Here is a 12,748-nt window from a genome sequence, read left to right as displayed (position 1 = left end):
GAGACTATATCTTGGGGGCCATGTCGAGGCTCATTTGTCCAAGCCATGACAGCATTGATGGCCCACTTGTAAGCAGTCCCCATGGGGAGATCTGCAAGGCTGCAATGTAGAGTTCTCTCCACACATTCACATTGCTTGGATAGAGATGGTCGACGCGACAGTAGGTTTGGCCAATCTGTCCATCATAATCTGTTTGAGGTGTAGAACCCAACTCTCTCCTACCTAGGGCCTGTTGTTTTAATTCAGGCTGTCTCCCCCTCTGTTATCAACAGTACCATTGTTGTTGTGCCCATTGGCATCTGTTGATCCCTTTTTTCATTGGGGGATGGCCTGTAGCTAGGGATTCACCTATGTATGAGGACTACCGTCCTGCTTGTCCTCTGAGAAAACAGAGTTGCCTCCCTGTAACAGGTATTCTCAGAAGACAGTAGGATGTTAGTCCTCATGAAACCTGCCAGCCACCCCATGATGTTGGGTTTCTCCTATTTTTGGTTTATGTCTAATTCTGTTATATACTGAAGAAGGACCCTGCATGGATACATAGTGTAGGGCATGCTAAGCATGCTCAATGTGGCCAAATCAAATTCTAGAAACTTTGACATAGGTTTTCCGTGTCGAGGCCCCATCTGATGATGTCACCTATGTTTGAGGACACCTGTTTCTTCTTTTGGATGTGTTTGGAAATGTTTCAGTTTCTAGTTGTATACTTTTTATTCAAGACTGCTTTTGGACATTTTTGTGTCATTCCTGGTATGTGAGTGTTTATCTAGAATTCCATATTTGCATATTCTTTGCCCCATATTTGAACTCTTGGTGATATTTGAGTGACTCCTGTCGCAGGTGTTCTGTTCTAGAAGAGTAAGTTTATTTGGGGGAAAAACATGCTAAAAGGTAGTGGAAAATAAGAAATGTCTTTAATTTAATAGAGAAACATATTCTGTCCAGCAGGTCAGGTGTGGAGGTAGGACACACCACTAAGAAAAATTCTGTTGATATTTGATCATTTATTTGTTTATTTCAAGTTTTATCAAGCAGCAAAAAGTGGATACAATAAAAATTAGAAATCATTGCAAACTCCCCACATAATCATTACTAAACAACCCCACATAAATTGAGAAAAGGAAAAAAATGAAAAAATAATCCAAATACCCTCCCAGCCTAATCCTTCTTCTTAATATTGACTTTTTTTTAAAGATCCTTTAAATCAGCAATGCCTTTTGCTCAGAGCAAAATCAAAATGGTTGATGAGAAGGCCAACCATTAGTGCACAAATCAGAACCAACACCAGGACCAAATTTTCAAAGATGGCTCTATGTAAATAAGAAATGTACATTTGAAATTAACTCAGAACCAAGAAAATGGTCAATCAGGTCCTTTTCAAGCAAGCATGCCACCAGACACCACCTGAGGCTATTTTTAAGGTTTATAATTGGTATTTAATTTAATTCAAGAGGCAGCACGTTGCAAGTAGGAGCGAGTTGCTGCTCTGCTGATTCTTGGACGTACCTGTTTCCTTTGATTTCAATGCCTCTGAAAAGGAAGGGGAAGATATGGGTTTACCCCACTATCCCCCCCCCCCCCCCCCAATCTCAGACTAAGCATCAAGATATCATTCGCTTCCTAAACTCGCCAGTTTCAGCCGCACAAGTTGAGGAGCCCATTGTGTCTGATGTGGAGAGAGCTGCACTGGCAACGGAGGAGACGTCGTTGAGTCCCGATCAAAGACAAGCCCTGACGCATAGAGCTGGGTCGTTGTTTCAACCCAGAGCGCTGACCGAGGGAACTGTTTCCGGGGCAGCTGCAGTGGAGTCAACGCATTGCCAACTTTTGCGGTCGCCCCGGCAGAGCCGACCGGCGCGGAAATAGCAAATACCGGACTGGAAGAAGGGGCAGTGGGGGTAAGTCCCTCTGGAGGGATTTTTCAGCAAATCCAAGTAGGACCCCCAGTGTTTAAACCCCTAATGATTCCAGAACGCCCAGAGGTCGTCACTATGGCTGCATTAAGGGATTTAGTGGCGGGAATAGCGAACTCTACGAATAATTTAAATACAAAATTTGAGTGTTTAACTAAACAGAACACTCAAAGTTCAACAGTGCTACAAAGAAAAATAGATACAATTTCTACTAAAGTATTGAATTTGGAGGAGAAAGAGAATTTTTTAATTTTAAAGCTGCTGTGGTGAAAGATAGGGAGGTTCTTGTCAGAAGTGTTAAATCGCTGGAAAATGCTTCTAGGCATTTGAATATCAGAATTTTGAATTTTCCTAGGAACAAAAGTACGCGCTCGCGCAATGTTTTAAAATCTGCCCCTTTATGTACCGTCGTTCCATGTAAAGATCACAACGGTTTACAAAAGTAACATTCATAGCTATGTATCTACAAACGATGGGTTACAGAGGTAGTATTCATTTACTAAAATCTAGGACATAAGGCGAGAAGTACAGAACATATAATAATTAAACAGATTTCACATATGTCAGTAGGTTGTGTTTGGGGTCTTACATTCACTCATTAAATTTATTCCTCATGCTTCAATTGATTTCTCTTGTCTTTCTTATTATTGTAGTTCTCTGCTTTCTGATTATTTTAAGTTTTAGATAGGGCCGGGGGGGAGCCATGATTTTAGCTCACATTTAAATCTCTTTCTATCTGGTATCAAACGTAGAGAATTCCAAAGTTTTGGCCCGCAATAGAAAGCACACCTTCTCTTACTTGTGACAGATGTGTGCTCCGTTTTGTGGGAACATTCAATAGTCCTTTATTTTGAGATCTTAGTGTTCGCTGAGGTGTGTATGGTTGTAATGTCATGCCGATCATACTGGTGTTACTGGAATGAATGATTTTGCATATCAACATTAATATTTTAAAATAGATTGGAGTCACTGCTGCTTCAAATCTATGCTTCAAAATGTATGTCTGTTTGATTGATTGAGCTGTAGCACAGTTCATTTCACTGATCACTTTTTTAATAAAGCCAAAGTTAAAATCAAACCCATATTTCTTTGCAACAGTTTCTTGTGCTCAACCTAGATGTGCTTTTATAGCAGAGACATTAGGGGATTGGTTTCCACACATTTTTTATGTCATTTGGAAGAAAAATAGGACAGAAAACCCAAACAGTAAAATAGATGTTTGCCAAAAAAAAAAAAAGGATACTGTTCATGAGCCCCAGAAAAAATAGTTGGCTAATGCATTAGGAAGAAGATCCATCATAGATGCACCATTAGCATTTTTCACACTGTCTGGTAACATGCCCACAACCATTTACCCAAATACATGTGCATCTTTTGTTTCCTTCTTTCTGTTCTTGTCTAAACCTAGCTTTCTATACATTCATATCTACTTCTCTCTTTCTCTCATTTGGACACATCTCACAATTGTATTCCACACACTGGGGCAGATTTTCAAAGGGGTACGGGCGTAAGATACGCACGTACCCCCCGAAAACCTGCCCCAAGTTCCCCCTGCACGCGCCGAGCCCATGTTGAATAGGCTCAGGGATGCGCGTAAGTCCCGGGGCTTTCCTGGGGGGCGTGTCGGGGGCGTGCCGTGGCGGCGTGTCATTCAGGGGTGGCCCGGGGGCATTTCGGGGGCGTGGCCGAGGCTTCCGAAACAGCTCCCTTTCGGAGCAGCCTCGGAGGGAACGGAGGCAGGCTGTGCAGCTCAGCGCGCGCAGGCTGCCTCCGGCGCGTATCTATTAAAATCCGGCGTACTTTTGTTTGTGCCTGGTACGCGAACAAAAGTACACGCGGGCGTACTTTTATAAAATCTACCCCACTTTCTACATGTAAGCAAACCTTTTTCGATATATTCACCTGTCATCTTCACACATACATAGCACACAGCCATGTGTATGTATTTTCAGGACTGACGGGATATTAGAAGATATGTTCAATATTTTACTGTTCAGCTACATTAGTAAATATGGCTTGCCCACACTGACTACTCATAGCACTAGATAGCACAGCTATATGCAGTCATACTTCTAGCATACCATCTACTGCAAATATTTCACTCCCATTCCTCCTGGAGGAGTAGTGTTGTGATTAGAACAGCGGGCTATGATCTGGGGAGACCAGGGTTAAAGTCCCACTGTTGTTCCTTGTGACCTTGGGCAAGTCACTTTACTCTCTGTTGCCTCAGGTACAAACTTCCCCCTAGATTCATCAAAATGCTATAATTTTTTCCCGCGATAAGAAAAAGGGGCATGGTCAGCGCTTTGCATAGGTAGTTTATCACAGGGCATGTTAAAGTTTTCACACCCCACGATACTTGTACTTTGCTACTCGCGAAGTGCCAAGAGAGAGAGCGCGAGCCTCTTTATAAGGGCTTCAGGGTGGTCAACTATTTATATTACTATAGGAGGGGCAGCTAGTAACTTGAGGTGAGGCTTTGGTGGTGGTGTAGGGATTTAGGGCCAGTTTTACATGCAGAGTGAGATGTACGAAAGGCTCAGTACACCTCAGTGAAGATTTGACATCATTGGCTAAGTGCATCCATAAAACTCCACTCACCAAACCGAAATCTCCGTTCACCTAACAAAGGTCTATTAAAAATTCCACCTGCTCGTCACAAACGTACCTCAACTCGGAAGAGAGCCATATCCCTAGGAAGCCCCGAACTATGGAACTCCCTCCCAACCAAACTGAGAACACAACAAAATTTAAAAACCTTCAAAAAAGAACTAAAAACTTGGATGTTCACCAAAGCCTACCAAATCACCCTATGACTCTTTGCTACAACTTCCCTCCCTGCTGGCCCATATAAACATACAGAACCAATCCAAAGCACGTAAATTAACCTGTACAATTTAACAACCAAACTAGGTTTAGAACGACTAAGATAACTATATTAACAAGCATATGAATTTTTGGACACTCTGTTAAACATCGATACTTTGTAAACCGTTGTGATGGCGAAACCAAACGACAGTATATAAAACTCGATAAATAAAATAAATAAAATTTGGAGTGAGGAAAGTCACAGAAAGATGATATTTCTACAATGTTCTCTCACCCTAGCTTGATGGGCTCTCTACCAGCGAACTGTACAGATATAAACAGTTGACTACTATGTGTGCTACCCCAGAGGCCCTCTCTCTCTCTCTCTCTCCCCCTCTCATTCCCTCTCCCTTTCCCTCCCTCTCGCTCCCATGCCCAAAATGGAATTTGCAGTATTTATCACAAATTGCATTACAGCCATTTTGGGTATATTGCGCAGCTTAATGCCTGCAAAAAAGATGTAGTTATTTCCGGCATTAAAAGTGTGTGTTACACTATCGCACGGTGTGATAATGCCCCTCATTTTCATTAAGTCCACCCAAACCCCTCCCCTTTGAATATATTTTCCAAATTTGCCTTCGTACTGCACGCTGCGATAAATATCACGTGTTATGGCGTTATCACGGGTGTTAAAGCCATAGCTCACTTTGATGAATGACCCTGTAACATTGTAAGCCCTCTGGGGATAGGGAAATTCCTACAGGACCTGAATGTAATCCATTGTGAACTCTCGAAAAGCGGAATATAAAATATAAATAAATAAATACAATTGCATATTCAGGTCTTTCAATACATATACCTCACAATATAAAACTGTTTAGACAATGACTGATGCCACACACAAGAATAGTTGTTTTGTTTTCTTTACAGAAATGGAAAAAACACCCCAAAATAAAAGTACACCCTCAGCTACTTGCTGATCAGCTAAAGAGATGGTGAAGTGGATGGGTTGCGACTGGGCCTCTTCCTCCTAACTCAATCACTGCTACTGTTAGAGGGAGGCTTAGAGGTAGCTGCAGGCACAACCTGGCACTGTGTGACTGAAAAAGAAGAGAAATACCAAAAGCTAGCAATTACTGAATCCGTCCTAAAACTTGGCTGTCTAATAAATTGTTTGTTTATTTATTTATTTATAGCATTTGATTACTTGCCCTTCACCTTTAGGCATCAGAGCAAGGTAAAATAATACAAACCCAACATGTACATAAAAATAGTACTATCATACAGCAGTCTTCTCAAACACCCTCCCCTACTTCACAATTATTTTCAATTTCTTAAAGATAGGAAGAGATCAACCATGCTTCGATCAGTTGCCAAAATTTCAGATAATTTTAGTTCGGTCCCCAGTCTCTAAAGGCATCAGAGTAGCTAAAAACTGTTAGCTGGTAACAGTCAATTGAAAATCTGCCGGAGCCGGGAGACCCAGCAGTGCTTGCTGGGAGGACTATGACCGAACAGGTTCATTTTTCATTAGTACATCTGCTAAAGGGGCAATTTAAACCCCACACCTACAGAAAAGATGTGAAATCTGACAGATGCGTCAGGGCTGTAACTAAACAAATCTATCATTCTATAATTATGAAACTGGTTGGTGTTTTCGAAAAACATATGTAAAAAGAGGAGATGGGGATAATTTTCAAAATGGTGCTGAGTGCCCAACTTGAAGGTGAATTTTAAAAGCCTGACACGTGCCAAAACTGGAGATATGTTGGTCCGATGCACGCCAAGCAGATATTAAAAGCCGCCCAGATGCGTGCATATCTCCCGCTGCGTACACAAAATTTGTTTTCCAAAAAGGAGGCGGGGCATGGGCTTTCCTGGATTTCATATTGAAACCAGCGCATAAATACTTGTGCGTGCCGGGGTCCCCTGCCTCATAAGTTTACTTCTGCTATGGATGGCGTGTAAGTAATAAAATAAAAAAAATCTAGGCATGGTAGCAGTTTTTTTAAGGGTGGGGATAACAGTGGAGAAAGGAAGCTTTTAAACTAGGGGGGTTTGGAACTCCTATCCCTTACCTGGGCGAACTGGGAAAACTGGCAATGGTGTTGGTGTGTGTCTTTATTAAAATCGCCCCACTTACATACATAGGCGTGCGCGCCCACTTAAAATTACGCACACATGTGCACGTGGTCAGGCTGTTTTCTAAAATGCATGCATATACACCCGTATGTTATAAAAGGCTGTGTCCCTGGGTGCAGGCTGACGAATGCACAACTGTTTAAAAGTCACTGTCTTGGAGATGAATAATTTATATTATGCTGTAATTTGATGCATGTAATCTGCCCGAAAAGCATATTATGCTTTTCGGGCAGATTACATGTCCCTAGAGGGCTCACAATCCTTTTTTTTTTTTTTTTTTTTTTTAATACTTGAGGCAATGGAGGGTGAAGTGATTTGCCTAAGGTCATAAGGCGTGGAAGTTGGATTTGAACCCTGGTCTGCCTGCTTTATAGCCCACTGCTCTAACCACTAGACTTTTCTTATTGACTATGTGTTAATCAGCAAAGTTGAAGTAAATTTTCAGCTACAACTTAATCAGCCAAGTTGCGGCTGAAAATTCACTGAAATCTAGTTGCCTATAACATTTCTGGTTAAATTTCGGCCTGCTAACTCTATGCCCAGGGACTGTCACAGAAGTTAGATGGCTAACTGAAAATCAGTGCTAGCTAGCTACCTTTCTCTCTTTGACCAAACTCCACCCTCAGGACCACCCGCCTCTAGAGCACTAAATATATCCTGCTTTGTTTTCAAATGTCGAGTCTAGCCGGTTAACTTCAGGAATAGATGGCTAATTTCCTTTGAAAATTCACCTCTGGTTGTTTTTCCTGAGCTACGCAGGGAGTTTTAGCACAAGGTGTGAATATTTTTATTCACCAAATGTGACAAATTATTTCTCTACGTCTTGGATTTGGGTGCATCAATCCCTAGGTACCTAAAATATGTGTTTTGAGCACATAATCTTTTCCCCCCTTCCTTTTTTTTTTTTTATAGTGCTTTGTCATACTTTTGTTCCTTTTTATGTGGTTGATGCAGTTGATCTTCCAACCATAGTAAATCCCATAATAAACTCTGTTTTATTATACTCGCCTACGCAGAGTGCACTTTCCTTAGTGGAGCTCGATAATGACAGCAAGCGTAGTTTAATAATTGTAAATTTGGTTTACTGCTAAATTAGCTGAGAGATAGGATGCATGTTTATTGTTTTGCAGTGTTATATTATTTATGGGATCAGTGTACTGAAGAGAGGTATGTGTCAGCAGATATTTATTACTTTAAGCTGTCTCAGCTGTTCTGGTTCAGCCAATAAACCCACATTCAAAATGAATGAGGGCCTGTGTTTCCCATCTATGCCATGATAGGGGAAAATCTGATTATTGCTTCAGATATCATGTGCTGCAAAAGCAGGAATATCTTCTTAACTGCTAGAATAGTTCATAATCTTTGTAAGCCATCAGTTCGCAGCATACAAGACTGAGCTATAAGGGCCCTATTCAATTAGGATTTTCGATATAGACAGTATAATATAGTAAACTTTTGTGCAAAATAGAAAAAACAAGCATTAATGGGTACAGTGAAATTATGAATTTTAATGTTAGGATAAAAGATTTGGGGGGGAGGGGAGGACAGGATCACAGCAATTTCCTCCTGCTCCTTTGGCCTTCCAGTTCTGTCATTACCAGACCATAAGCTTTCCTTTGCAACTATCTGGGGATTTCTCCCCAATGTTATCTCTCTTCCCAGCTTCCTTTAGTTTTTGCAGTGACAGTTCTGAAACCCTGTAATCATGGCTCTCAATCTGACCAATAGGTGAGGCCACTGCAAAATGCCTACGACTCCTTCCCACTCAGGGGGCCATGAACACAGCCTGTACAGCAGGCCAGAGCTGAGGTTTTGAGGGAGAGAAAATATCCCCATAAAACCGAAGGAAAAGGGTCACTCAGGCTATAGTGCAAAGCAAGCTCACTGTGAGCATACAGGATCTTGTTAAAAGCAAGTGCACGAGGCCCTGGTTGTGACGAAAGCGCCCATAAGAAGTCATGAGCAAAGAAGATCTTCACCCAAGCTCATCACTTTCTATGGGCAGAAATAATAGATTTTCCTACTGAGTACAGCCCATACAAATGACCTTCGCTCTACAGTCTGCTTACACTGTACGGTTTCTGCCGCTTTGACCAATCGCCTCTGTTTTCTGGTTTTATTTTCAGGACGGCATGAACTGGGTCTGCAAGAACGTCAATGCGAAGAAGAAATAAAACCGCAAGCTGCTGCGAGATATCCGAGCAGGAGGGGGGTCAGGTCTGCCCCAAGAACACTAATTTGCTGCTTTCTGACCAAATGTTTTCCATCCATGTACAGCTACAGCTGTTTCAAAGGCAACAGAAGATTAACCGCGCATCTTGCTTCTCTTTAACTGACACCCAAGAATGGAACACCACTGTCCCAATAAAGGCATTTACACTATTTTGGCCTGCAATAACTGAAATAGAGATTAAAACTAGTCACAGCCTCTAGAACCCTGTGTCTTTAAATAAACACTGTAAAATGATAAACTGCAGCTTCCAGAGTGCAGACATTTTCTGGCTGCTCAGAGTTCATTATAGTAAGGTCCCCTGATCATAAACCCCCCCCAAAGGCATACTGTCCAGTCTCAAGTTTTCAGCCGTCCTCCTTCCTGTTGATTAATGAGTTGTGCTGACTTCAGCTGCCACAGGTAATTAACTCATGTCAAATAGAACTGATAGCACTCCAACAAATGATCAGATTGAAACTGGTTTCAAGTCCACATCTTTACAGGCATAGGGTTTAGTTCTATTGGCAAGACCTATCAGTAGAACAACCGGTCACACCGAGACTGTAACAGTAGAGCAGCAGATGGATAATATAGCTCATCAGGCATTTTGAAAACAAAGGGAAAAAAATAAAATCTGTTTTCTATAAATGATCCCATGAAAAAGGCTATGCCCTTGAGTTTAGTATTCAAGCGGTTAGAGCAGTCTAGTGTTCTCCACCTGGCTGTTCCCCTGTGACTGTGTGAGATGAGTTTAGTGGGACAAGTTGCCAGTGTGTCTGGTTAGATTAGCTGCCCTCCCTGGGGCTATATATCTTTTGCGGATTGCCGGGGTTGGGAGGACATTTCAGAAGCCTTGATGTCTTTTTCTCTTGGCATTAGCACCATAGCCCACCATAAATTGTATATCTGTAAGGAAAGGCTCAGTTATCCGATCTTGTCTCAGCATCGTTCAAAACGTAGCCTATGACTATCAGAGTAAAAAGAAATGCAATGATGTCATTTTAGGCTATTTACATAAGCACAACTTACGGTTATGGTCTGGAGAGGATACTTTGCCATGGGAAAAGCATTCTTGAATTTGTGTCCCAGGAATTATATATATAAATCCATTCACAATTGATGAGACCTTCATGAATATGGGCTTGCCGTAGTGCAAGACTGAAGGAAATGCCGACCTTTAGGAGTTAAGAACCTTGAATACAAATATATACGGGATCCCAAGGAACACAGTACTGGTGAAAAGCTTGTCAAAATGTGGATGCCCTGGAGATGAAATCCTTAGTGACCACTTCAAGCTCAGAACATGGTGCTGTTGCAGTTTTGTATGGAAAATGTAAAGAACTGTTTTTGTACACCTGAGCGTTAAAGATGTTAATTTAAAGTCAACTAAATCTATGATTGCTAAGCTGCAGTAGGCTCTCTGACTCCTCCTTTATCTCCAGTATATGCCACTGTATAAAATCAGCAGCACAGAAATACATGTCTTCAGGTCTTTATTACCCTTTGTCTGGTTATTAATGTAACTATCCTGTGTAACGTGCTGAAGGACTTTAGATCCGCACTTACAGAAATACTTGTAATGTGCTGCTACCTAGCTAATTAGGAGCTGGGCTCTCGGGGCATGGGAAACTAACCTTGCGAAGCAAAACACATTCACTGCTAAGTGTATAGTTTTGTAAATTCTTTCATAGATTTGCTGTTTCCCTGCAGTACAAATGAAAAGAAAGTGTACTACTTCTTTAACTGTATTTAGCAACGGAGCCCCTACGTACTGGGTGTTGGGTTTGTACTGATCCTACTTTCTGCTTCTTATTTCTGGCACTTGTGCTAGCTTGCGGAGAATTACTGTGGCAGTTGGATGGTACAGATAGTTATGGAAGACTGGGAATTGCAGTTCATTTTGTGCTCTGTTCTTTTTTTCCTTCACCTGATTCAGTTCAAGGATAAATAAGTATCTGGTAGGCCAGTCAATGCAACAAGTAAATGCAGAAATCAGCTGTTGCTTGAGGTATATGTATATCAAGTCAAACTGCTTACTTAAGATTTGAAATGTCCTTTATACTACTAACCCTGAATTTCTGTTAGAGAAAGAAACATTGGAAATGTATCATATCTGCTGCTTTTATATCTGTATGCTGCACATTACTGAGTTACCGCTGTTTGCCTTGTATTACCCACTGGGTCACAAAGGCATTAATGTACTCATTCACACCCGTGAATGCTAACTGTGAACATGCTATAGATCTTAATGTCTACAATCCACTTTTTAAAACAAACCTGCATATTTTTTTACATTTTGTAGACTAAAGCCTATATAAAGAACAATTCAATGATTAAGGCAGATTAATTAAGGATTGGTATAATGTGGGTATAGACTGGACACCCAAGTTCTGTTCATCTTTGCTCTGAAGAGGTAGGCTATTTTATAGAAATGATATTTTCCACTAAGATTACATTGTTCTGCGACATGGTACTGTCTGCTGCCATTGGGGTCTTTCCTTTCAGTAAATCCTTCGGTTTGGCCAGCAGCCCATCGTTAATCTGTGTTTTTTTTTTTATCCCTAAGAGTGACTTTCTGCTGTTACATGTCCTTTTTTGTTCAGAGTTCACTCTTTGATCGAAGCAGGTTTTTGCGGTGCATTCTTTAAATGAATAAAGGAGCATGTGGTATTTTGTCATATTGTATAGCTCAACTTGTAACTTAAAAAAGTCTTTGTCAAAAAAAAAATAAAGACAATTTAATAGAAATATAGTCTCAAACACAAATGTATGTCTCTTATTTCAAAATACCTTTAAAACAGAAAAACAACAAAAAACATTCATATTTAATTTTTATAGTTACTAGAAAATTGCACAATAATATAAAATTTGCAGCTGTTGCATAGTCTGGGAGAAAGCAGACTGGTGGGTGGGGTCTTGAATAGATTGTAAGCTCTAGGGAGTAGGGACTATCTCCTATTTGTATTTACACAGCAATGCACATGTCTAATAACACTAGAGAAATTATTATTAGTAGTAGCAGTAATAATGGGACAACCTTTACCATCAATATTGGTACATCCAATTGAGGGCATTCAGTGTTGTGTTTGTTCTTCCTTGGGGTTCAAGGGCATAGCTAAGGACTGGTGAAAAAATGGGAAAAGCCTGCAAGTCTGATTGCTGATTGCTAAACGATAAACATAAAAAGGTGTACAAATGATATGGAGATGCTAATCATTCTATTGGTATCATAAATGTGCATGCCAAACTAAACTTCACTGGGTTTAATAGCCTACAGTTAATGTGGGCAATGTCACACAAAGTTGAATCATCTACAAAAAAGGTCTAAAGACTTGTGCAAAAAACTTAAAAAAAAAAAAAGTGTTGATTTTTTTTTTTTAGAAGATAAAATATCCATATGTGGTGAGAAAATTAATGGAATCGCTGCTTAAACAGGGTAGTACAGTTTCTGGAATCCAATGGATTGTGAGATCCAAGATGGCATGATTTTTTACCAGAGATGGATCTTGTCAGAATAATCTAATATATAGCTGTGGGTGAACAGAGAGTTGGACCAAGGGAGAGGGCACGATGTAATATCCTTGGATTTCAGTAAGACCTTTGACAAAGTTTATTTATTCATTTATTTAAAAAAAAAATTATTTGCCCTCAAATCAGCCAGAGCTATCATAGT

At 40.6% G+C, this 12,748-nt stretch overlaps 1 protein-coding gene across 1 annotated transcript in view; it reads left to right on the top strand.

Moving 5' to 3' along the window:
* The window catches only part of ARL3 (ADP ribosylation factor like GTPase 3), a 118,192-nt gene extending 108,947 nt beyond the window's left edge, over positions 1-9,245 (top strand). The window contains exon 6 of the mRNA XM_029610278.1: positions 8,990-9,245. Within this exon, the coding sequence (XP_029466138.1) occupies positions 8,990-9,037 (48 nt within the window). The 3' untranslated portion in view covers positions 9,038-9,245. The remainder of the gene's footprint in view (positions 1-8,989) is intronic.
* Positions 9,246-12,748: the final 3,503 nt, after the last annotated feature.

Source organism: Rhinatrema bivittatum, chromosome 7, assembly GCF_901001135.1.
Source record: "Rhinatrema bivittatum chromosome 7, aRhiBiv1.1, whole genome shotgun sequence".
NCBI classification, from domain to species: Eukaryota; Metazoa; Chordata; class Amphibia; order Gymnophiona; family Rhinatrematidae; genus Rhinatrema; species Rhinatrema bivittatum.
The sequence above is the reverse complement of the archived record's forward strand: the minus strand, read 5'-3'. Positions and strand labels throughout refer to the sequence as shown.